At 41.3% G+C, this 26,620-nt stretch overlaps 1 protein-coding gene across 3 annotated transcripts in view; it reads left to right on the top strand.

The window, feature by feature from the left end:
• ralba (v-ral simian leukemia viral oncogene homolog Ba (ras related)) overlaps positions 1-26,620 on the top strand; it is a 75,190-nt gene that overhangs the window by 31,687 nt on the left and 16,883 nt on the right. For 2 of the 3 annotated variants that reach the window (XM_043694221.1, XM_043694222.1), the window contains exon 2: positions 20,382-20,548. In XM_043694221.1, coding sequence (XP_043550156.1) covers positions 20,435-20,548 — 114 coding nt within the window. In that variant the 5' untranslated portion in view covers positions 20,382-20,434. The remainder of the gene's footprint in view (positions 1-20,381; positions 20,549-26,620) is intronic. The other variant, XM_043694223.1, reaches the window with a different exon arrangement.

Below are 26,620 nucleotides of genomic sequence, written 5' to 3'. Positions count from 1 at the left end.
AAAATTTGTAGCAAAAGATCAAAGTGTCATACAACTGATGTGATGTATTGAATAAACCTAGACTGCTGTTTAAGACTTAATGGGTTACAGGTTCCAATTGATATGTAAATCCCAGAATGACTTTCATGTCAAAGTCCTGAGAAAACTTAACGTTTTCACAAAAAAAACTCATCTCAGTTCATTAAAGGTGTGAGGTTAGTCTGTTTGTTTGTATTCCAACCTCGAGTCAGATGGTTCTATTTCCAAAGTAGGAATTGCTAAAATGTCACATGGAGGGACTGCCTGTGGATTGTGCTTTTTCTTGAACAAAATTAGAATGTACCTACATTTACAAATCTGCAAATGCACTCGTGTGCCCACACAATCTCTTCCCCCAGTAAATTTCTGGTTTCTATTGAAGACTTTTAGCAAAAGGCTTCTTTTCAAACTTTGTCGCCACACCAGGTAACTTCAGTGAGCCCCTGGATGATGCACTGGTGACTTAGCCTGTTTTCTTTTATGTTTGGATCTCCTTGGGTTGATGTCATTTGCTGTAGTGACATCATTTCCTATGAGTTTATGAACTTGAAAGACCCTACACAGATGACAAGTTAAACTAATGTCACTTACAAATTGTAGCATTTTTGTAATTTTAATACCAAACTCTCTAAAGAGCTTGTTTGCAGCAATAAGGGGAGTAGCCAGAGCTCTGAAGGATAGGAGCTGACATTGCTACTCTAATGGTTGTAGAACCTTAGCTCAAGCCTGTTATAGTGTAACATTTGATGCCATTGGTAAATAACAGTAATTTAAACTGTGTAAGTGTTTTATATTCCAGACTGCCGCAGAGTACGATCTCTGAGACTGACTGAGAGAGGCTTACAAGTAGAGTGCCTCTCCAGATAGCTTAAATCCTCAACCTGGCAACATCCTTATAAATCTTTTCTGAACCCTTTCAAGTTTCACAACATTCTTCTGATAGGAAGGACACCAGAATTGCACGCAATATTCCAATAGTGACCTAACCAATGTCCTGTATAGCCGCAACATGACCTCCAACTCCTGTACTCAGTATTCTGACCAAGAAAGGAAAGCATACCAAACGCAGCTTTCACAATCCTATCTACCTGCGACTCCACTTTCAAGGAGCTATAAACCTGCACTCCAAGGTCTCTTTGTTTAGCTGCACTCCCCAGGACCTTACCATAAAGTGTATAAGTCCTGCTAAGATTTGCTTTCCCAAAAATGCAGCTCCTCGCATTTATCTGAATTAAACTCCATCTGCCACTTCTCAGTCCATTGGCCCATCTGATCTAGATCCTGTTGTAATCGGAGGTAACCTTTGCTAGGAGAAAGGTGAGGGGATGCTGGGGATCAGAGCTTAAAAATGTGTCGCTGGAAAAGCGCAGCAGGTCAGGCAGCATCAAAGGAGGAGATTTGACGTTTCGGGCGTAAGCCCTTCTTCAGGAATGAGGAGGGTGTGCCAAGCAGGCTAAGATAAAAGGTAGGGAGGAGGGACTTGGGGGAGGGGCGTTGGGAATGCCATAGGTGGAAGGTGGTCAAGGTGAGGGTGATAGGCCGGAGAGGGGGTGGGGGCGGAGAGGTCGGGAAGAAGATTGCAGGTCAAGAAGGCGGTGCTGAGTCTGAGGGTTGGGACTGAGAAAAGGTAGGGGGAGGGGAAATGAGGAAGCTGGAGAAATCTGTATTCATCGCTTGTGGTTGGAGGGTTCCTAGGCAGAAGATGAGGCGCTCTTCCTCCAGGCGTAGTGTTGCCATGGTCTGGCGATGGAGGAGGCCAAGGACCTGCATGTCCTTGGCAGAGTGGGAGGGGGAGTTATTGTTCAGCCATGGGGCGGTTGGGTTGGTTGGTGTGGGTGTCCTAGAGGTGTTCTCTGAAACGTTCCGCAAGTAGGCAGCCTGTCTCCCCAATGTATAGGAGGCCACGCCCCTCCCCCAAGTCCCTCCTCCCTACCTTTTATCTTAGCCTGCTTGGCACACCCTCCTCATTCCTGAAGAAGGGCTCATGCCCGAAACGTCGATTCTCCTTCTCCTTTGCTGCCTGACCTGCGCTTTTCCAGCAACACATTTTTAACCTTCTTTGCTGTCCACTACACCTACAATTTTGGTGCCATCAGCAAACTTAACTATACCTCTTATGCTCACATCCAAATTATTCATATAAATGACAAAGTAGAGGGCCGAGCACCAATTCTTGTGGCACTCCACTGATCAGAGGCCTCCAATCTGAAAAACAACCCTCTGCCACCACCCTCTGTCTTCTACCTTTTGAGCCAGTTCTGTATCCGAATGGCTAGTTCTCCCTGTATTCCATGAGATCTAACCTTGCTAACCAGTCTTCCATGGGGTGCCTTACTGAAGTCCATAGATCACGTCCACTGCTCTGCCCTCATCAATCCTCTTTGTTACTTCAAAAAATTCAATCAAGTTTGAGAGACATGATTTTCCATGCACAAAACCATGTTGACTATCCCGAATCAGTCCTAGCCTTTCCAAATGCATGTACATCCTGTCCCTCAGGATTCCCTCCAACAACTTGCCCACCACTATCAAGCTCACTAGTCTATAGTTCCCTGGCATGTCCTTACCACCTTTATTAAATAGTGGCACTACGTTAGCTGCCCTCCAGTCTTCCAGCACCTCACCTGTGACTATCGATGATACACATATCTCAGCAAGAGGCCCAGCAATCACTTCTCTAGCTTCCTACAGAGTTCTAGGGTACACCTGATCAGGTCCTGGGGATTGATCCACCTTTACCTGTTTCAAGAATTCCTCCTATGTAATATGGACATTTTGCAAGATGTCACCATCTATTTCCCTTCAGTCCATATTATCCATGTCCTTTTCCACAGTAAATACTGATGCAAAATACTAGTTTAGTATCTCCTCCATTTTCTGCAGCTCCACACAAAGGCTGCCTTTCTGATCTTTGAAGGATCCTATTATCTTCCTAGTTAACCCTTTTGTCCTAAATGCATTTGTAAAAATCCTTTTGGATTCTCCTTAACTCTATTTGCAAAAGCTATCTCTCGCCCTCTTTTCACACTCCTGATTTCCTTAAGTATACTCTTACTCTTCTAAGGATTCACTCGATCTATCCTATCTATACCTGACATATGCTTCCTTCTCTTTCATAACCAAACCCTCAGTTTCTTTAGTCATCCAGCATTCCCTATACCTACCAGCCTTTCCTTTCACCCTAACCGGAGTATACTTTCTCTGGATTCTTGTTATCTCACTTCTGAAGGCTTCCCATTTTCCAGCCATCCCTTTACCTGCGAACATCTGCCCCCAATCAGCTTTTGAAAATTCTTGCCTAATGCCATCAAAATTGGCCTTTTTCCAATTTAGAACTTCAACTTTTCGATATGGTCTTTTCTTTTCTGTCACTATCTTAAATCTAATAGAATTATGATTGGGCTCAGTGCTTCCCCCACTGACACCTCCATCACCTGCCCTGCCTTCTTTTTTAAGAGTAGGTCAAGTTTTGCACCTTCTCTAGTAGGTACATCCACACACTGAATCAGAAAATTGTCTTGTACACACTTAACAAATTCCTCTCCATCTAAACCCTTAACACTATGGCAGTCCCAGTCTATATTTGGGAAGTTAAAATCCCCGACCATAACCACCGTATTATTCTTACAGATAGCTGAGTTCTCCTTACAAGTTTGTTTCTCAATTTTTTCCCTCTGACTATTCATGGTCTCTAATACAATTCCAATGAGATGATCATCCCTTTCTTATTTCTCAGATCCACCCAAATAACTTCCCTGGATGTATTTCCAAGAATATCCTCTCTTCGTATAGCTGTAACGCTATCCCTTATCAAAAACTGCACTCCCCCTCCTCTTTTGCCTCGCTTTCTATCCTACCTGTAGCATTTGTATCCTGGAACATGGAGCTGCCAGTCCTGCCCATCCCTGAGCCATGTTTCTGTAATTGCTATGATATCCCAGTCCCATGTTCCCTAATACAATTGATCTTTTGGAACCTGATGTACCTCTTGTTGCATTAGAGCCAGTCTCAATATCAGAAACTTGGCTGTTCTTGCTACGTTTCCCTGTGAATCGATCATCCCCTACATTTTCCAAAACAGCATACTTGTTTGAAATGGGGATAGCCACAGAAGGCTCTTGCACTAACTGCCTACCTCTCTTATCTTTCTTGGAGTTAACCCATCTATGTGACTGTATCTGAGCTCCCTCTTTCCCCCCCCCCCCCCCCCGATAACTGCCTTCCATTACATACCATTGCTGTTGCAAATTCCTCATTCCCTCTAACTGTCTCTCCAATCGATCCATTTGATCTGTTAGGATTCGCAACCAATGGCATTTATGGCAGATATAATCCGCAGTAACCCTTAAACTCTCTTTAAACTCCCACATCTGACAAGAAACACACATCCCTCTACTAAAGGCTATTTTTGCTCCTTCACAATCTACAAACCCAGAAAATAAGTCTTATTCCTCTACAAAACACCGCCCCAGATTAAATTAATAGTTATGGCTTATATTTTAAGTTTAATGAAGAGACGCATCTCAAACAATCAAGAAAGAATCCACTCTACTCACTACTCTTTCTGTAGGCCACACTTAAAACAATTCATTTATCTGTTTCTGTGCTGTGAACCTTGCCCAAACAGTTTCTCCAAGATCAGTTGTGAATTTCACTGTTTAATTTTCCCAGACGCACTCAGATTGAGAGAGATTTGGGGTTTACATGTAAAGCAATTGAAACCTGCAACCCATTCTAAGTGACTAAACATTTAATAGCAATCTACGTTTATTCAGTACATCGCATCAGTTATGACAGTATGATATTTTACTATAAAATGTCCTCTGGTCCTGCTCCATTAGCTACCTGATGAAGGAGCAGCGCTCTGAAAGTTTGTACTTCCAAACAAACTTGTTGGGCTATAACATGGTGTTGTAATTTTTAACCTTTTCAGATAGTAGAATTAACTTGTTCCTTCATGAGGAATAGAAAGAGCTTCTCTTAGTCGCAACAATGTTTTAACCAAAAGTTCCTTTTTGTATGGAAATACATTGTTTACTCTTTGTATATTTATTTTGACAGTGAAGTGTTTTGAAGCTGAAATTGCTGATGTCAAGTTCTGTTTGGGAAGTCAAACTTTTTTAATATGCAAGTAGATGCATATTTAAAACTTTTATAAAATGAATGTCAAAGGAAATAACATTGATTTGTGGAATGTTTGTATGTGAATGCTTCCAAGTGTTACTTGGTTAGATATTTAGGATTCTTGATCTGCTATTGTAATGTGTATAGATTTTAAAATTTAAGTTTAAATGAAATTAAGGTTTATGAATTTTTCAGAAGTTATTCAAAATTGCACTGCAATTAATGTTTCATGAATACTTTTGGAAAACCAGATTCTGCAGATGCTAGAGGTCAATCCAGCAAATGTATTCTGCCTTCCACCTGCTCCCTTCCCTTCCTCTACCTGATCAGTGTTTCATTCCTATCTGTCTTCTCTTTCCAAGATTTGCTATTTTTTTATTTCCATAACATTGAACACCTGGCCTCCCCTTCCCTGGAATGAGTTCTGCTTTTTTAATCTCTCTAATATATTTTGTGAATTCCAATGCTGTCTGGCTTTCCTCTTGCACTTTTTTTATAAGTTTGAGCTGCTCAGAAATGGGGTTAACATTGTCCCAACTTGCATCATGTTCTGATGAAGGGTCATCAATCTGATGGGTTAACTTTGATCCTCTCCACGGGTAAACCTGAACTCTTGAATGTTTCCATCAATGTTTTTATTTCAGATTTTCATATCGGCAGGATTTCGCTTTTGTCACACCAAGTCCTGTTCATCTATCGCCCCTATGTTTTGACTTGGGGCTTTTGCCCGAAATGTCAATTTTCCTGCTCCTTGGATGCTGCCTGACCGACTGTGCTTTTCCAGCGCCACTCTAATCTAGACTGTTTTGACTTGCCCAGGCGCTCTTTTTCTTCATCCTTGTTTCAAGTCCCTTGATGACCTCACTCATCCCTATTGTGTTCATCTTCTCCTGCCCTGCAATCTATCTTTATGCTGCTTTAGTTTTGTGCTCTTCGAATTCATCGTTACATGAACCATCAAGCTTGCTCTGGAATTTGTGTATTATTAATGGAGAAAGACATCAGGAAGCCACTCCATGCAGGATTTGGGAGCCTTCTTGCATAAATCACTAAAAGCCAGAATGCAAGTTCAGCGGATAACAAGGAAGGCAAATGGAATGTTGCCCATTATTCCAAATGGAATAGAGTATAATAGGCAAATGTTGCTAAAACTATACAAGGCATTAGTTAGACCACAGCTGAATACTGAACTATTTTGGTCCCCTTATCCAAGGAAGGACTGCTGCCTTATCCAGGCAGTCCAGGTGCAAAGAGGTTGTTTCTCCTTCTGGAAGAGTCTAAAACCAGAAGGCAGAATTTGAATAAGGGGTTGCTCAGTTAGAACACAGATGTGGAGGTATTTCTGCCCAGAGGATAATGAATCTGTAAATGTCTTTGCCACAGGGCTGTGGGCAGTGGGTTATCAACTATATTCAAGGTTGAGATGGGCTAGTCATAGGGAAAAGGCAGGAAAATAGAATTGAGGATTATCAGTTCAGTCAGGTATCATTGAATGGTGAGCAGATTTGATGGGCTGAATGGTCACCACCTTCGACTACATCCTTTAGTCTAATGGACCAACCCCTTATCCTACTGCATCAAATGCTTTTTGCTTGCTTTTGTGAAGTATGATATTTGTTTTACTATAAAGCATCAAATCCATGCAAGTAACTATTTAATGCTTTCTTGAAAATTACAGAAGAAACACTTACTAGTGAAGTCTCTTGTACAGATGTACTTGGTTAATAGTTACAGAGCCATACAGCATGGGAACATCCGTTTTATAATGGAGTATGTGACAATGCAAGTGAGAGAGAAGGATGACTGCTACATTGCTGAATTAAGTGTGCTTGCTTCAACTAGAGAATATTTTTTGTTTTAGTAGGTTTCAGGGTTTGTTTGACAGAGTGGTCACATTCCCATTTATTGCCAAGGTTTACTTTTGACATTTGATCTTTTCCTGCTCACTCTCTCCACTTCAGACAAAGCCTTATCCACACTTTTATTGCCCTTTTACAATTGAATGAATTTTTATTAATATTGTGTATTAACCTGTTTTCAGGGCATCTTCAATGCATTGAACCATTGAATTGTTTTGAAGAGAGATCATTATTTTCTGCAAATGTGGCAGCTAATTTACACAACTGCAAAATAAGTAGGAATCAGTCAATTTTCTGAAAATGAACAATTTTTGGACTCTTAATTCTGTTCCTTCCTCCACAGATGCTGTCAAACATGCTGAATTTTTCCAATACTTATTTTTTGTGTACTAGGCGAGGAAAGATTATTCACAAGGGCAGTAGATAATTTGCTGCTTGCATCCCCTTCCAAATTCACGAGCACTTCCATAGAGAAGGACAAGGGCAGCAAATATATGGAACAACCAGCTGCAAGTTCCCCTTTAAGCCAATTATCCTGACTTAGTGACAGTGAAGGAACGGCAATATATCTGAGTCAAAATCCAGAAATTCCCTCCCTAAAAATACTGTGGGTCAACCTATGGCACACAGACTGCTGTGGTTCAAGAAGACAGCTCACTATCACATTCCCAAAGGCAACAATGAGTGGGCAACAAATACTGGCTAGCCAGCAATGCTGATGTCCCGCAAGTGCTTAAAGTGCTGTGGTCCATTTTACATCCTACTTAAATGGACAGCCAGACCTTTGTTTTAAATATCACTTGAAATATGGTGTCTTTGACACTCAATGTTCTTTAGTAATGCACTGAAAGAACAAATCAGTATCTCTTGAACAGGCCCACATTCTGGAGGTTAGTGTCTAATTCCATTGGTTTATCTGTCTCAAATCTGACCAGAGAAATGGTCTTGTATTCACCGATATCCATCTTTCAGATGAAATATTAAATTGAGACTTTGTTCCCTTGATATAAAGATCCCATGATGCTATTTTGTAGAAGAGTAGGGGTACAGTATCCAAGAGTACAATATCCAATGTTTATCTTGAAATCACCATCACAAAATGGACAAAACGTTATTAGGTCATTATCACTAGCATTTGTAGGACCTTGCTGTGTATAAACTGGCTGCTGTTGTTGACATTTACATGATTGCCTTTCAGAAATGTTTCACTGGTTTCAAAGCTGATCCTGTGAAGTTACTCTGCATTGTGAGAACTCTGTACAAATGTACAGAACTATTATTAATGCACTATATCTATGGTATAAATGGCTGTTAAGAAAACTGCACTGCGTAGATGATCAGGTTTTGTTGTACTCACTTGGCAAACTTCCATCAGTTGTGCTGTGTAGCCTGTCAATGTTCCATATTCAGTCACTGGATTTGGGCTGTGGTTCTGGTTGACAAACTGTTTGAAGGGTGTGTTTGAAACTGCGCATCATGAAAGGAATACGTTATGACTATTTAGTCTAAAGATTGGAAGGGTTCAGGTTTGCTTGCATAGAACATTGGCCTCCTCCTGATTCTATCTGGCCCTTTGTCATTCAATAAGATGCTGATCTTATGACCTCAGCTTGAATTACCCACTCTCACCATAGTCCTTTTACTGTTCAAAAAATTATCTATCTTAGATTTTAAAAGCATTTAGTGAGGAACCCTCAACCACTTCAATGGGCAGGGAATTCCACAGATTCACAACCCTTTGAGTGTAGAATTAGGTGTGTTTTGTTTTCTTGAAGAACCATATCCTGTTTGCTTATATTTTCAGGATAATTGGAAACTTTAAGCTGCATTGGGATCAAACTTGGGTACAAAAACATTGCCATCAAGTAGTTATACAAAAAACGTAATGCTCAAATATTGATTTAATGTTAAAGCATATTTAGGTAGGATTTACATTTGAGTCAGCCATAGCTATTGGCTCACTGGAGTGCAATATCTGGCTGACACTTCAATGCAGTGCTGTTAGAGATGCCATCTTTTGCATGTGATTGGACCCTGCTTTCTAAGTAGACAAATATCCCATTGCATGCCTTTAAAAATACAACTGGGGAGTCTCCCTGGTATCCTTCATCCCCAAACAACATTCCTTTTCAAAAAGGAACAGGTTATTGGATCATTATGTCAATGTTTGCTGGATTTCTAGAATCTGCTGTGCATAATTATGCGGATGTTTCCAACATCCTAACAGTGAATACCCTTCAAATAACGACCACATCTTAAATTGACTTAGTGCTTTGGGATATCCTGATGGCATGAAACGCACAGTATATACATGTAAGTCTTTCCCTCCTTGATGTTTTCAGCAAATTTGCTTTCAGTTTTCATCCTTTCCTCAGTTCTTGCAATGCCACTGCAACTCTTCCCTTTCTGAACTTCTGTCTCCTTCTATTGATCTGCTATTGACTAATATGTAGTCCAAACATATTGTCTCCATTGAACATGCTGAAGTGTTGTAGCTATCGCCAGCATGTATGTTGCCATTCTCCTAGTTCCTCCAGGTCCCCTTCCATAATCTTTCTTTTGACCTGTCTTTTCCCCCTCAACTGATCATTCCCATCCATTGTGTTTGGATACTGGCAAGGACAATACCATTCTATTTGGTGTATTTATCGTGTCTCACACTCACATGCTACCCCCTCTGCCCTGCCCCTACCCCATTGAAATGTCAAGGATATCCTTGTTCTTGTTGTTCTTCCTCTGAAATCCCTCCCACTTCCTGGCTCCCTTCTCAATCACCTGCCATGCCTTCCCATGCAATTTTAGCAGTTCCAACACCACCACTCCTAGTTATCTAGACTGCCAAACACGTTTGCTCAGATCAAATAGCAATTTATTTTTTCCAATTTGGTAGATCTTGTTAACAGCTAACAATTTAGTGTCCCTTACTTTGTAAAGACAAGTTCAGACTGAGTGTGACTTTACAGGATACCTTTGTCCACCCTGCAAATGTAACCCAAGCCTCTAGTCACATCACTTTAAGTCTGTGCCTTATTCCTATTCTGGCCTCCTTCCTTCCAGGTTTAACCATAATGTTGGGTGGCAGAATGGAGTTCATAAGTAGATAACGCTTTTCTTGTTTTGTATATTTCCATGTATAACTCTAGATCTGAATGACATGGTCAAGAGGAATTAGTGACAAACAATCAAACAAAACATCTGTATCCTGTGAATGAATAAGAAAACAAAGTGGCAATATCAAAGTTTCTAGATTGCTGAACTTGAGTAATACCTGAGCACAATCAATGCTCCCATCTTGTACAGACTGTCTATTGTTTGTTACTCTTCTATTGTCATTTGCCTCTTATGTAAACTCGACTTGTCTCATTATCATCACTTTTCACTTGGTGTAGTTGTGCCTTTTCATTTAACTTCTGCCTTTAAAACCTGTTCTCCTAATATGCTGTTCTATTTCTGATGAAATGTCATCAACTCAATGTAAATTTTCTTTCTGCACAGATCTTCTCTGAGCTGCTTAGTAATTCTAGAATTCTGTATATGTCAAACCTTACTGCAAGTTCCTTGAAATGTAAAGGAGAAATCTACAGATCCAGAAGAGTAACCCTTTTCAAGTAATTTATGAATCTAAGTGGCCCTAAAATTTGCCATCTCTTTGCTGATTTCTCAACATAGTAATTTGGGAAGATTGATAATCATTTCCCAAAGCAGCATGGTAAACCTGTGAACCAAGCACTTGTTTCCATCTCATTTGTTCTGTGACTGAGCTGTTTAATGGGAGTATGATAATGGGAGTTTAATGGGAGTATGTCAGATCTAGTAGCAAGAACAGTTACAAGCAGACAAGTGGAATGGAATGTCTGCTCACTGGCTGAGTACAGCCACCTAATATGTAACACTATCTAGGACATTTGCTTGATTTGTTATATACCTTTCCACTATTGTTGCACAATAGTTTGGGCTATGCCAACAGTAGGATGTGTTATAATTATTGCAATAATTAGCCATGGTTATGCAGAACTCAATTCAACCAGCAACCTTGTCCATGAGAATGATGGGCAGTAATATTGTAATTGCTTGTCATTTCAAGGTCATGCATCAGACTTTGTCTATTTATCTTAGCCATGCCCTTCATGATTTTATAAACCTCTATAAGGTCACCCCTCAGCCTCTGGTCCAGGGAAAATAGCCCTGGCCTATTCAACCTTTTCCTATAGCTCAAATCCTCCAACCCTGGCAACATCCTTAAATCTTTATTGAACCCTTTCAAGTTTCACATCTTTCCGATAGGAAGGAGATCAGAATTGCGCACAGTATTCCAACAGTGGCCTAACCAATGTCCTGTACAGCCACAACATAACCTCCCAATTCCTGTACTCAATACTCTGACCAAGAAAAGAAAGCATACCAAACGCAGCCTTCGCTATCCTATCTACCTGTGACTCCACTTTCAAGGAGCTATGAACCTGCTCTCCAAGGTCTTTGTTCAGCTACACTCCCTAGGACCTTACCATTAAGTGTATAAGTCTTGCTAAGATTTGCTTTCCCAAAATGCAGCACTTTGCATTTATCTAAATTAAACCCCATCTGCCACTTATTAGCTCATTGGCCCATCTGATCAAGATCCTGTTGTAATCGGAGGTAACCTTCTTTGCTGTCCGCGACACCTCCAATTTTGGTGCCATCAGCAAACTTAACTATACCTGTTACGCTCACATCCAAATCATTTGTGTAAATGATGAAAAGTAGTGAATCCAGCACCAATCCTTGTGACACTCCACTGGTCACAGGCCTCCAATCTGAAAAACCACCCTCCACCACCATCCTGTCTTCTACCTTTTGAGCCAGTTTTGTTTACAAATGGCTAGTTCTCCCTGTATTCCGAGATCTAATCCTGCTCACCAGTCTCCCGTGGGGAACCCTGTTGAATGCCTCACTGAAGTCCATATAAATCACATCTACTGCTCTGCCCTCATCAATCCTTTGTTAATTCAAAAAACCTGATCAAGTTTGTGAGACATGATTTGCCATGCACAAATCCATGTTAACTGTCCCTAATCAGACCTAAAATGTGTTGCTGGAAAAGCGCAGCAGGTCAGGCAGCATCCAGGGAACAGGAGAATCGACGTTTCGGGCATAAGCCCTTCTTCAGGCTTATGCCCGAAACGTCGATTCTCCTGTTCCCTGGATGCTGCCTGACCTGCGCTTTTCCAGCAACACATTTTCAGCTCTGATCTCCAGCATCTGCAGACCTCACTTTCTCCCTAATCAGACCTAGCCTTTTCAAATACATGTACATCCTGTCGCTTAGGATTCCCTCCAACTTGCGTGCCACTGACATCAGACTCGCTGGTCTATAGTTCCCTGGATTCTCCTTACCACCCTTCTTAAACAGTGGCGCCATGTTAGCCAACCTCCAGTCTTCTGGCACCTCACCTGTGACTATCGATCCAAATATCTCAGCAAGAGGCTCAGCAATCACTGTATAAAGACTAAATTTTCCTAAACATTCTCTTTAGCACTGTCCACCTGCACCCCAATGTTTCATCTTTTAAGCCATTTTGTAACTTTTTTAAACTTGCATTGTGCCTGTTCTCTAAAGTTAGATTCAAACATGATTTGTGTTTACACAAACCACCCCACCCACCTGAGTTTACTAGGACCTGCTTTGGATGGCAGGTAGAAACCATGTTAGAGAATAATCTCATGAAATCAGATCATGCAGTGTAGAAGATGCCGTTTGGTCCATTTGAGTCTGCACTGACATGAGAAACACCTGACCTTCAACCTAATCCCACTTCTGAGCACGTGGACCATAGCGTTTAATGTTAAGACGTGCTAACTGCGCATCCAGGTGTTTCTTAAAGAATAAGGCATTTCACCTCTACCATTCTCCTAAGTAGCACATTTCAGAATGTCATTATACTCTGGATTTAAAACAAAAACAACATTTTAACCTCCTTCCCCTAAATGTCATGGCCCTCAGTGAACCTGTTTTCCCTTGTGACTGACCCTTCAACTTGGGGGAGTAGCTGCTCCTCATCCACTTTGTCCATACCCCTCAATCTTACACACCTCAGTCAGAGTGCCCTCTGTTTTCTCTGCTCCAATGAAAATAGCCCAAGTCAATTTTCCTCAACTTAAAGTTTTCATCCTAAGCAGCATCCTGGTCAATCTCCTCTGCACCCTCTCCAGTACAATCTCACTTTGTAACGTGGCGACCAGAAATGTGCACAGTACTGTAGCTGTGGCCGCACCAATGTTCTATACAACTCCAAAATGATTTCTCTGCTTGTAATTTGTTCCTTTTGTTGATAAAGTCAAGTGAACCAAATGCCTTTTTCACCACCCTACTAACATGCCCTTTCACCTTCAGAGAACTATGGATAAACAAAAGTGAGTGAGTTTGTGAATTGATTATTGCTTTTCTGCAGTCATTTGTGTGGCAAGAAATTAATTCACATTTCCAATTCTGTATGCTACTGAGTTTGTGTGGGATCTTGCTGTGCATTAACTAGTTGCAATGTTAACCTAAAAAGCAGCAGCAGCAGCAGCATATGCTTGAAATTCCATAATCTCTTTGTGCTGGCTTTGTTGCTTTTTGCTGCATTGCACTGAAATAAGAAGGAAGTTTTACCCTTAAATGAGATTCACTGGCAAGCTCCTGCCACTGGCTGCCTTTTAAGAGTTATATACTTGGTTGTCACTGGCTCACTTTTCCATGAGGTATGTAAACAACAGTGGTTAAGGTCAATACTATGAGCAAAAAACTACTCCAACTTTTTAAATGCTCCATTTGTCCATTTGAATACAATGAATTTTTAATTGCCTATAGCGTTTGGTAAAATAACAGTTGTCGTTTATTGTAATTGAAAAGTTTTGGTGACAAAGTCAACCAATGTAGAGTTTGAGACGGTCGCTGGAGCTTTTGAAGGGAATCTAATTTGCAGAATGCTGTGGCATTGGCAGCATTTAGTCTTTTAGAAAAAGATTTTCCCCTCAGATGGTAGGTGTGTAAAGTGGGCTGAATGAACACTGATATTAAGCAAACTTCTACTGAGGCAAAAGTGATTAATACTTATGTGCATGTTAAATTGAAAGTTAGGATTGATCCATTTTCTGGGCAAAACACGTTTCCACTGCTGCTTCAGCAGAAAGAAGCATCATAAAAAAAAAAAATTTTCAGGGTTGAATACTGTTAGAAATTTGTTTGATTACCTTCTGAAGGTCATGAAATAAGTCTCTGATCTGGATGAACAGTCCATCCAAGCAATGGGAAGACCTGAAGCCACCTTGTTTGTTCTCCACCACAAACTTCATTAACTTGACACTGTTCTCATTGCTTCTCCATAGATGAGCCAGATTACTAGCAACTTTGCTATCCTATTTGACCCCTGAATCCTTTTTAATTCCTTTTATTGTGAAACTGCCTACCTTCACATCTACATACTAGCCTTTCCCTGTCTTGGTACATCCCTTCTGCTAAGCACCTCATCTAGTCAGCCCCCTCATTCATCTGTAAAATTTCAGATCTTTACCCAAATCCAGTCCAGCATTAACTATGATGACCATTTAGCCCTGTGCTTGTTGACCTGCTCTATCTTGTTCTCCAATGCCTCATTTGAAATATCTAAACCTAGAGTGATTTTCTTATCCCTCTCTCTAACTTTTTCTGACCATGCAAGGAGACTGACAGCTATCTTTTTGTTTTCCCACTTCATTCTCCTCCTATACTCATGTGCAATGATTTGTCCTTCTTTTGAAATAGAGAAATGTATAAAAGGCTATCTCCACAGCACCACATCTTGATTACTAACACTTGCACTTTGGGACTTCTGATCACTCTCTGCTATTCCTGACTCATTAAGATTGACAATGTGTGCGCTTCTGTGAGGAGTTTAGCAGACTTTGCTCCGACCTTTGAGTATAGGAATTGGGGCATCATGTTGACGTTCCACAGGCCAGTGAGTCCTCTTCTAGAATACGGTGTCCAGTTCTGGTCACACTTACAGCAAGGGTATTATGAAGCTGATAATATTTACAGGCAGTCTAAAGAAGGTTCACCAGTTGGTATTTTGTCTCTCTCTCCTACTCCTCCTCTTGTCCCATCCCACGCAAACGTGCACATTAGAATTAGAAATAGACTGTTCAGCTGCTCTAACCTGCTCTGCCATTCAATAAGATGGCAATTCATCTGGTTGTAGCTTCAACTCTGCGCACTCACCTCTTTCACCACACACACACACACACACACACACACCCCTTCCAGCCCCTTATGAATGAAAAGTCTATCTGCCTGCACTTAAGGTATTGAATTAGTGTCCACTGCTGTCTGCAAAAGGGAATTCTGAAGATTCATGACCCTCTGAAAATTGGTATTATCTGCAGAGAGCATTTTAGCCAGCATTGAAACTTCATGTATATCATTTACAGTCACAACAAAGTGCCCTATCTGGGGACAAGTTGAAGCAATAGCAGGCTGAATATGCATTGCTACTATTGGCATATGTAAATTCTGTTCCCTATGTTTATTGTGAAAATATGTTGAGCACTGAAATTGATTTTCATTTTAACTTCGTACCTGTAATTGGGACAAATTTGAAGAGTTGCTCAGAGCTTGAAATTTAATGCCTGTAAAGCTGTGAAAGAAACTTTGTAATAGCTGATCATTTGAGACTGTCTCAAACTGTTTGAAGATTCAAGTTTGGAAATTTACTCCTTTTCACTGTCATGTGAAAAGCTTCCTTAATCTCAATTAGAGTGGGGGAGGGAGATAGTGAGGAAAGTGCTCAATATGAGACTGGTACAGTTGAGAAGAGTCAAACAGGCAGGGAAAAGCAACAAACCAGGTAGGACTGATAAATTAAACTGCATTAATTTCAATATAAGAGGCCTAACAGGGAAGGCAGATGATCTCTAGGCATGGTTAGGAAGATAGGACTGGGATATAGCAATTACAGAAATGTGGCTCAGGGATGGGCAGGGCTGGCAGCTTAATGTTTTTGGATACAAATGCTATAGGAAGTTCAGAAAGGCAGGCGGGGGAGGGGGGTGGGGTGCAGGGTGCAGGGGGGAAATGGCCTTTTTGATGAGGGATAGCATTACAGCTGTAATGCTATCCAAGTAACTTCCAGGAGGATATTCCTGGAAGTTACTTGGGTTGAACTGAGAAATAAGAGTTGATCGCCACCTTATTGGGATTACATTATAGGCCCCCAAATACAGAGGAATCTCTATCAATTATCCGAATATCAGATTATCCGAAGGGATCTCAAAGTCCTGATAGAAACGTTACATCAAAGAGCTGTTTCAACCCTGATCGTGTATTTTGTTTACAGGTGCAATGATTAAAAACAAACTCCACTCACTGAAAGGCTGCCGAGAGCAGTCCTGGACGGTCCAGGCACTCTCTAAATGGCTGACCTCCCGCCCTTTCTCTCCCCACTTCCCTTGGAGATCTACACAGGGGTGAAAACCCAACCCAACCCAACCCAAACCCCCCCAGAATCTCTCCAACATTATCCTTGACAGGGCAAAGGTAGAACCGGTCAAAAGGTTGTAGTAAAATGTTGTGTGGCTCGGAGTGTGTGCTATTTGCAGACTTACCCCACAAAGGCAGCAGCAGTCTTACTGTTGGTGTCCTGTCTGGCTGCCCAGGTTGCAGGTGGGCAAGGTTGGGCGGTGGGTGGGGGGGCTCGCGTGTGGTGTGCTGCTGCCTAGTCTAGTCTCCTGAACGGGGAGCAGAATTCACAGAAAACTCCAAGCCCCACAGGAAATCAATTATCCAAACGAAATAGTGCTCGACCATCTCGTTTGGATAATCAAAGTTCCTCTGTAGTTGGAGGGAAATTGAGAAACAAATTTGCAAGGAGATCAGTGTTATCTGTAAGAATAATAGGGTGGTTATGGTAGGGGATTTTAACTTTCCAAACATAGACTGGGACTGCTATAGTGTTAAGGGTTTAGATGAAGAGGAAATTCTTGATTTTGGTATGTGGATCTACCTACTGGAGAAGGGGCAAAACTTGACCACTCTTGGGGAAATAAAGCAGGGCAGGTGACTGAGTTGTCAGTGTCTAAAAGTTGAAGTTCTAAATTGGAGAAGGCTAATTTTGATGGTATTAGGCAAGAACTTCCAAAACCTGATTGACGGCAGATTTTTACAGTAAAGGGACAGCTGGAAAATGGAAAGCCTTCAGAAATGAGATAACGAGAGTCCAGAGACCGACACCTGTTAAGGTGAAAGGAAACGCTGGTAGGTATGGGGAATGCTGGGTGACTAAAGAAATTGAGGGTTTGGTTAAGAAACCCTATCTTGTCAGGTATAGACAAGATAGTGAATCTTAAGAATATAAAGGCAGTAGGAGTATACTTAAATCAGGAGGGCAATGAGATAATTTGATAAATAGGGTGAAGGTGAATCCAAAGGGTTTTTACAATACCTTAAGGACAAAAGGGTAGCTAGGGAGAGAAGGCCCCTCAAAGATCAACAAGGCAGCCTTTGTGTGGAGCCACAGGAGATACTAAATGAGTATTTTGCATTAGTGCTTACTGTGGGGGGGGAAAAAGACCTGGAAGATATAGAATGCGGGGAAATAATGTTGACATCTTGAAAAGTGTCCATATTACAGAGGTGGTGGTGCTGGATGTCTTGAAACGCATAAGTGCATAAATCCCTGAACTCTGAGAAGCTAGGGAAGTGATTCCTGGGCCTCTTGCTGAGATATTTGTATGATTGATAGTCACAGGTGAGGTGCTGGAAGACTGGAGGTTGGCTAATGTGGTGTCACTATTTAAGAAAGGTGGTAAGGCCAAGCCAGGGAACTGTAGACCAGTGAGCCTGATGTCTGTGGTGGGCAAGTTGGAGGGAATGCTGAGGGGCCGGATGTACATATTTGGAAAGGCAACGACTGATTAGGTATAGTCAACATAGCTTCGTGCATGGGGAATCATGTCTCAAACTTGATTGAGTTTTTTGAAATAAGAGGGCAGAGCAGTAGATGTGATCTAAATGGACTTCAATAAGGCATTTGACAAGGTCCCCCATGGGAGACTGGCGAGCAAGGTTAGATCTCCCTGAATACAGGGAGAACTAGCCATTTGGTGCAGAACTGGCTCAACGGTAGAAGACAGAGGGTGGTGTTGGAGGGATGTTTTTCAGACTGGAGGCCTGTGACCAGTGGTGTGCCACAAGGATCGGCACTGGGTCCACTACTTTCTGTCACTTAAATGATTTGGATGTGAGCAGAAGAGGTATAGTTAGTAAGTTGCAGATGACACCAAAATTGGAGGTGTAGTGAACAGTGAAAATAGTTACCTCAGTACAACGGGATCTAGATCAGTTGGGCCATTGGGCTGAGAAGTGGCAGATGGAGTTTAATTTAGATAAATGCAAGGTGCTGCTTTTTGGGAAAGCAAATCTTCGCAGGACTTATACAATTAATGGTAAGGTCCTAGGGAGTGTTGCTGAACAAAGAGATCTTGGAGTGCAGGTTCATAGCTTCTTGAAAGTGGAGTTGCAGTTAGATAGGATAGTGAAGGTGGTGTTTGGTATGCTTTCCTTTATTGGTCAGAGTATTGAGTTCAGGAGTTGAGGTCATGTTGCAGTTGTATAGGATGTTGGTTAGACCACTGTTGAAATGTTGTGTGCAATTCTGGTCTCCTTCCCATCAAAAGGATGTTGTGAAACTTGAAAGGGTTCAGAAAAGTTTTACGATGTTGCCAGAGTTGGAGGATTTGAGCTCTGGGGAAAGGTTGAATCGGCTGGGGGTGTTTTCCTTAGTGTGTCGAAGGCTGAGGTTTATAAAAACATGAGGGGCATGGATAGGATAAAAACAGTATTTGTCCCTGGAGTGGAGGTGTCCAGAACTAGAGGGCATAGGTTTAGGGTGAGAGGGGAAAAGTGTCCTAAGGGGCAACTTTTTCAGAGGGTGGTACGTGTAAGGAATGAGCTGCCAGAGGAAGTGGTGGAGGCTAGTATAATTGCAGCGTTTTTAAAGACATCTGGATGGGTATATGAATTTGAAGAGTTTGGAAGGATATGGGCTGGGTGCTCGCAGATGGGACTAGATCAGATTGGGATATCTGGTCGGCATGGATAAGTTGGACCGAAGGGTCTGTTTCCATGCTGTATATCTCTGACCCTATGACTCTGGAGACTTAATCCAATGAAGGATTAACTGGAAAGTGTGGGAAGACTGGAGAAATTGGGTTTCTTATCCTTAAACTAGCGAAGGACAAGAGAAGATTTTGACTCGAGCTGCCCGAAGTACCAGGAGAAGGTGGGACATATAGATTTAAATAGTAATCTTTGGAAGGCAATTAAATACTTTGGGGGTGGCAGGGCTTAATATGGACTCTTGAAAAGAATGAGTGGAGCCAGTCAGTTTCATTTTCAAACACACTAGTGCAGACTTGAGTTGAAAGTCCTCTTTCTGTGCTCAGCTATTCTATGACTTAGCATTTCTTGTATATCAAAAACACCTTCAAACTTCATAATCCAGAGAAGGAACCAGTGTTCCTTCTGACTTGCTGTTTCTTTCAACTTGAATTTCAGGTGGTTTGCAATCATTTTATCCTTGAAATTATCAGAAATGATCTTGATTTTTAAGCACTGTTTTTTTCCCTGGTCACTACTGTGGCAGTTTCATGGATTTTGATACTAAAGAGCAATATTGAGTTACCATTTTTTTTTTTTGCAGTAAGAATATTCTATTGTGATCAACATAAGCATTTCAATTACTTATTCTGAATAAGTTGCATTACCAAGGAAAATGTCCTCTATCATTATGTACTATAACTGAATAATTGTAAAAATTAATGCACTGGTTAGTGCGTAGTGGACTTATGCACATTGTCATTTAATCAGACATTAAAAATATCTCCAAAATCTGTCTTTGAATTGCTTTGGCTGTAATGCTAAGAATTTTTAAATCTTAGAATATTTTCCTAGCTGAATCAAGTGGGAAGTTCTGGTTCAGTTCTTTGATACACATGAACAAGTTAAATTTGCAACCCTACTTTAACTTGCATTGTAATTTGTTAGAAAAATTCATATCTTTCTAAAACTTCATCTACGTTTTTGTGTAATAAAATGACTGACTGACTAGCAGGGTAGACTGATTCCTTCTGTTTCCTGATCAGCATAATTTGGATGTTTAGTCCAAGTTGACTGGAACAAGCAATTTTCTTGTTTCTGTTCTATAATAACGTTCAACTGTATTTTTTAAAACGTCCTGAGGAAATATCTAATCTGTACTGCTTCAGTACTTCAAATGCTGTCAGATCTGCCATGTTACTACCCTTTCCTGTTTGTTTTAGAAAAGCTGTAGCTAGAGTTCTGCAGTTTTTTTGTCAAAACTGATCAAAATATTTGTTTTTGTACAGAGCAGAACTTGCCAATCACGTACTACGTATCCATTTTGACAATCTGGTCTAAAATGGCAGCTAACAAGAACAAGAATCAGAGCTCGTTGGCACTACACAAAGTGATAATGGTGGGCAGTGGAGGTGTAGGCAAGTCAGCACTAACATTGCAGTTCATGTATGATGAGGTAAGAGATTATTTTCATTGAGTTTATATTAAAAGATAGGATTTTTTGTACTCTGGGGTTTCTCTTAAAATATTGTGCTAGTTATTACAGATTGAAATGCCATGTACTATATAGGCCCAATATTTTCATATTAAATCCTTTTTATAAATGAGCAGTGTTTGTTCTAGTTTCACCAGTTTCCTTATTTCTACCCCCACCGCCCCAAAACAAAACCCACCTTCTCCCAATCCAACTTTCTACCTCGGCAGTGCCCTCATGACCTATCCTACCTGTCCCTCTTCCTTCCCACCTATCCACTCACCCTCCACTCCAACCTGTCAGCATTGCCCCTATTTTCATCTGCCTATTGCATTCTCAGCTACCCCCCCACCCCCACCCCCACCCCCTACTTCCAATTTATCTCTCAACCCCCTCGCTCACAAGCCTCATTCCTGATGAAAGGCATTTGCCTTTGCCTGAAACATTGATTCTCCTCCTCTTCGGGTGCTGCCTGACCTGTGCTTTTCCAGCACCATACTCTTGACTCTGATCTCTGGCATCTGCAGTCGCCACTTTCTCCTAGTGTTTTTTCTAATTTCAATTTATAGGTTAGGAAACTCCAAGGCAGGCCTGAAAAATAAATCTTCAAATCATGTAAACGGTTTTCCTCAATGAGGATAATTTTACATTTTGTTATAAAGGGAGCAAGTATCACTGGTAATTTGGGTTCATATCCTGCTTTACATATACTTTCTCTGGAATTGCATAGCTAAGTACAGGCATGTATGTGAAATACTGCTGTAATTTTAAAATAAGCTGGTTTGCTGTGGATATAATTGAGTCCATCACAACACATCAAGCTTTGTAATCCAAAACTACTTTGGTAAAGTGTACCCCAACAGAAACCTCAGGGAACAATGTCATATTAGTTTTAACCTACTTGAAGTACTGTTTGGGTTGGTATTTTCTCATTGCAACCGGTCATTTCTATATAGAACATTACAGCACAGTACAGGCCCTTCGGCCCTCAATGTTGCGCTGGCCTGTCTGAAGTCCATCTAACCTAAACTAATCCACGTGCATTCATATGCTTGTCCAATGACGACTTAAATGTACTTTAAGTTGGCGAATCTACTACCGTTGCAGGCAAAGCATTCCATACCATTACTACTGAGTAAAGAAACTACCTCTGATATGTCTTATATCTATCATTCCTCAATTTAAAGCCATGTCCCCTCGTGCTCGCCGTCACCATACTTGGAAAAGACTTTCCCTGTCCACCCTATCTAACCCTCTGATTATCTTATATGTTTCAATTAAGTCACCTCTCAACCTTCTCTCTAACAAACACAGCCTCGGGTCCCTCAGCCTTTCCTCGTAAGACCTTCCCTCCATACCAGGCAACATCCTAGTAAATTTCCTCTGCATCCTTTCCAAAGCTTCCACATCCTCCTTATAATGCGGTGACCAGAACTGTACACAATACTCCAAGTGCGGCTGCACCAGAGTTTTTACAGCTGCAGCATAACCTCATGGTTTCGGAACTCGATCCCTATATTAATAAAAGCTGAAACACTGTATGCCTTCTTAACAACCCTGTCAACATGGCTGGCAACTTTCAAGGATCTGTGTACCTGGACACCGAGATCTCTCTGCTCATCTACACTACCAAGAATCTTACCATTAGCCCAGTACTTTGCATTCTGGTTATTCCGACCAGAGTGAATCACCTCTCACTTGTCCGCATTAAACTCCATTTGTCACCTCTCAGCCCAGCTCTGCAGCTTATCTGTCTCTCTGTAACCTACAACATCCTTTGTCACTATTCACAACTCCATCGACCTTAGTGTCGTCTGCAAATTCGCTAACCCATCCTTCTACGCCCTCATCCAGGTAGTTTATAAAAATGACGAACAGCGGTGGACCCAACACCGACCCTTGCGGTACACCACTAGTGACTGGACTCCAGGATGAACACTTCCCATCAACCACCACCCTCTGTCTTCTTTCAGCAAGCCAATTACTGATCCAAACTGCTATATCTCCCACAATCCCATTCCTCTGCATTTTGTACAATAGCCTACTTATCGAATGCCTTGCTGAAATCCATATACACCACATCAACTGGCTTACTCTCATCTACCTGTTTGGTCACCTTCTCAAAGAACTCAATAAGGTTTGTGAGGCATGGCCTACCCTTCACAAAACCGTGCTGACTATCCCTAATCAAATTTCATCTTTTCTAGATGATAAATCCTATCTCAAACTTTTTCCAACACTTTACCAACAACTGAAGTAAGGCTCGCTGGTCTATAATTACCAGGGTTGTCTCTACTCCCCTTCTTGAACAGGGGGACCACATTTGCTATCCTCCAGTCGTTTGGCACTATTCCTGTAGACAATGACGATTTAAAGATCAATGCCAAAGGCTCGGCATCCGGCCCTGGGGACTTATCTATTTTCACAGTCTGCAGGATTTCTAATACCTCTTCCTTGTGAACCTCAATCCCACCTAGTCTAGTAGCCTGTATCTCCGTAATCTCCTCGACAACATTGTCATTTTCTAGAATGAATACTGTTGAAAAATATTCATTTAGTGCTTCCCCTATCTCCTCCTGACTCCACACACAACTTCCCACTACTATCCTTGATTGGCCCTAAACTTACACTCGTCATTCTTTTATTCCTTAAATACCTATAGAAAGCCTTAGGGTTTACCCTGATCCTATCCACCAACAACTTCTCATGTCGTCTCCTGGCTCTTCTGAGCTCTCTCTTTAGGTCTCTCCTGGCTACCTTGTAACCCTCAAGCGCCCTAACTGAGCCTTCACATCTCATCCTAACATAAGCCGCATCCTTTCTCTTGACCAGAGATTCCACTTCCTTAAACTACTGCTCCCGTGCTCTACAGCTTCCTCCCTGCCTGACAGGTACATACTTATCTAGGACAGTCGGAGCTTTTCCTTGAATAAGCTCCACATTTCTAATATGCCCATCCCCTGCAGTTTCCTTCTCCATCCTATGCTTCCTAAGTCTTGCCTAATCACATCGTAATTGCCTTTTTCCCTCAGCAGTAACTCTTGCCCAGTGGTATACACCTATCCCTTTCTATCACTAAAGTAAACATAACAGAAATTGTGATCGCTATCACCAAAGTGCTCACCTACTTCCAAGTCTAACACCTGGCCGGGCTCATTACTCCGTACCAAATCAAATGTGGCTTCGCCTCTTGTTGGCCTGTCTACGTACTGTCAGGAAGCCCTCCTGCACACACTGGATAAAAAAACTGACCCATCTATAGTACTTGTAGTATAGTGTTTCCAGTCAATATTTGGAAAGTTGAAGTCCCCCATGACAACTACCCTGTCTCTGTCACTCCTATCGAGAATCATCTTTGCTATTCTTTCCTCTGCATCTCTGGAACTATTGAGACTTATAGAAAACTCCCAATAGGGTGACCTCTCCTTTCCTGTTTCTAACCTCAGCCCATACTACCTCAGTTGGCTAATCCCCAAACATCCTTTCTGCAACTGTAATACTATCCTTGACCAACAATGCCACACCTCTCCCTCTTTTACCATCTTCTCTATTCTTACTGAAACATCTAAATTCTGGAACCTGCAACAACCATTCCTGTCCCCTGCTTTATCCATGTCTCCAAAATTGCCACAACATCGAAGTCCCAGGTACCAACCCATGCTGCAAGTTCACCCACTTTATTCCAGATGCTCCTGGCGTTGAAGTAGACACACTTCAAACCAACTATTCTGAACATTTGTGAGAAGCATGTTGTTAAACCTGAGAGGTTGCAGAAAGGATTTACAAAGATGTTCCTGCAACTGGAGGATTCGATTAGAGGCTGAATCGACTGGGCCTTTTTATCCGTGGAGTGTAGGAGGCTGAGGGGTGACCTTTATGGAGGTTTACAAAATTTGAGGGACTTGGGGTGAATAGCCAAGGTCTTTTCTGTATATTGGGGAGTCCAATTCTAGAGGGCATAGGTTTAAGGAGAGAGGGGAAAGAGTTTAAAGGGGCTCTGAGGGGCAATGGTTTCATGCATAGGGTGGTGAGTGTATGGAATGATTTGCCAGGGGAAATGGTGGAGGCAGATACAACTATATTTAAAAGCCATCTATTGGTGTATGAATAGGAAGGGTTTAGAGGGGGTAAATGTGGCTAGGTCAGATTGGGATGTCTGGCATGTATGAGTTGGACCGAGGGGTCTGTTTCTGCGCTATTTGACTTTATTCTTCCACTCCCATTTGAAGAGCAAATTGTAGTGACCTTGAATAACTCCTGTCTTCTACATCATGGTCTTAGAGCATCCTACTGTCTCAACTGGTGGTAGCTACTGTTTGCACAAGTGCCAAAATATTTGTTTAGAATTGATTTTCAATTTTAATATCCCTATTTGCAGTTAACATTTGATTTTATTTCTTACATTTTGTAATCTAAATACAAAGTATTCCTACCTGATTAGAAGTTTTGCTTGTATTGTTTTAAACAGCTTTATACTCTTGCATCAAACATTCTGGTTGGTGGTTTTTGAGACGGCTATTCACTTTTGAGTTTATGGAAGGCACTGATGATGTCTTACGGAATACTTCATCCAGTGTCAGTGTTGGGCACCACACCCCTCAAAGTGAAGAGAGAAAGCTTTTACTTCTCTTCTGTTTCAGAACAGCACCCTCTGCTGTATCAGTGTAACACTTTATAATTTAGGAAATTACATTTTAATTTGCCTGATATGTGTGAAATCGAACAGCCAGTATTTGATATACATGCACCTGGAATGAGGCCATTCAGTTTCTTTCACTTAGGATCCTTTGGAGATTGAGTGTACTGATAATTTATTGTATTTTTAAAAAATGCATGTCCTTGCCTATAATTCTGATGAATTGTATCACTGTCACTATTAATATGTGTATAATTCATAGGTTTCCAAACGTTTCTCCAACTGTCAATTTAGTATTTTTTGTTTAAAAAGACATGGCCTTTCCAGATCTTCACTATTTTGAGAATGCTATTTGCTGTGTCATTTCTGCTATAGCATCTACTGAATTTCTTTACTATATAAGAAAGGAGGTTTGCTCTACTGTTTTAATGAAATTGTCACAGTGCAGAAGGAAGCCATTCAGCCCATTGTGTCTGCATGGGTTCTGAGTGTTTTACTTAATGTCAAACACACACAATGACCCAGCACACACTTTAAATAAGTCATCCAGTATTCTTCTGCCTCAGTTGACAATATCTCTATTGCACTTCTAGATAGTACATTCCATTTTGAATCATGTGTGGGGGGAGAAATAAAGGTTCTCACCTCAAACATTTTTCAAAACTCTTTAATATTGAGTCTTCTTGTTCCTAACCCTACTATGAGTGATAACTGTTGCTCTCCATCTACTCTGTCCAGATCCCTCATTACTTGGAAAACTTCTGTCAAATCGCCCCTTATACTTTTCTCTCCAAGGAAATCAGTCCTAACTCATCTACTTTTCATAATTGAAGCTTCTCGTTCCTGGAATCACTTTTGTAAGCATCACCTGCACTATCTGAAACCTTCATCTACTTTCTAAAGTTTGGCACCCAGAGCTCTACACAGTACTCCAGCTTCGGTTAACTAACATTCCATTTAAGTTCAGCATAACCTCCCTGCACTGGTATTCCATTTCCCTGTTAATGAACCTTAAGATCCAGACAGTATTCTTTGTCTCAGGCTTCTGATTGCTCATTATCCCTAAACACACTGACCTATATTGATTCTCTGGATTATATTTAAAACATCACCTCTTCAAATCCTGCAGGATCTCTGTTCTTGTACTAGTTTGACATCCTGTCACTTTAAGGAATAGAAGCAGGAATAGTCCATTTGATCCATTGAACCTGTTCCACCATTTAAGGCTATGACCCATTGGATTGTGTCCTTAATTTTCCTGTCTGTCCCCTTTGACTCTTTTGTCGATCAAAAATCTGTCTAACTGGGCCCTAAATATATTCAGTGATCTAACTTCCACCACTCTATATGGAATAAATTCAAAGACAAATGACTGAGAACAGTGCCTTCTCAGTTCCATCTTGAATAGATGACTACTT

Source organism: Chiloscyllium plagiosum, chromosome 7, assembly GCF_004010195.1.
Source record: "Chiloscyllium plagiosum isolate BGI_BamShark_2017 chromosome 7, ASM401019v2, whole genome shotgun sequence".
In the NCBI taxonomy this organism is placed as follows: domain Eukaryota; kingdom Metazoa; phylum Chordata; class Chondrichthyes; order Orectolobiformes; family Hemiscylliidae; genus Chiloscyllium; species Chiloscyllium plagiosum.
The sequence above is the reverse complement of the archived record's forward strand: the minus strand, read 5'-3'. Positions and strand labels throughout refer to the sequence as shown.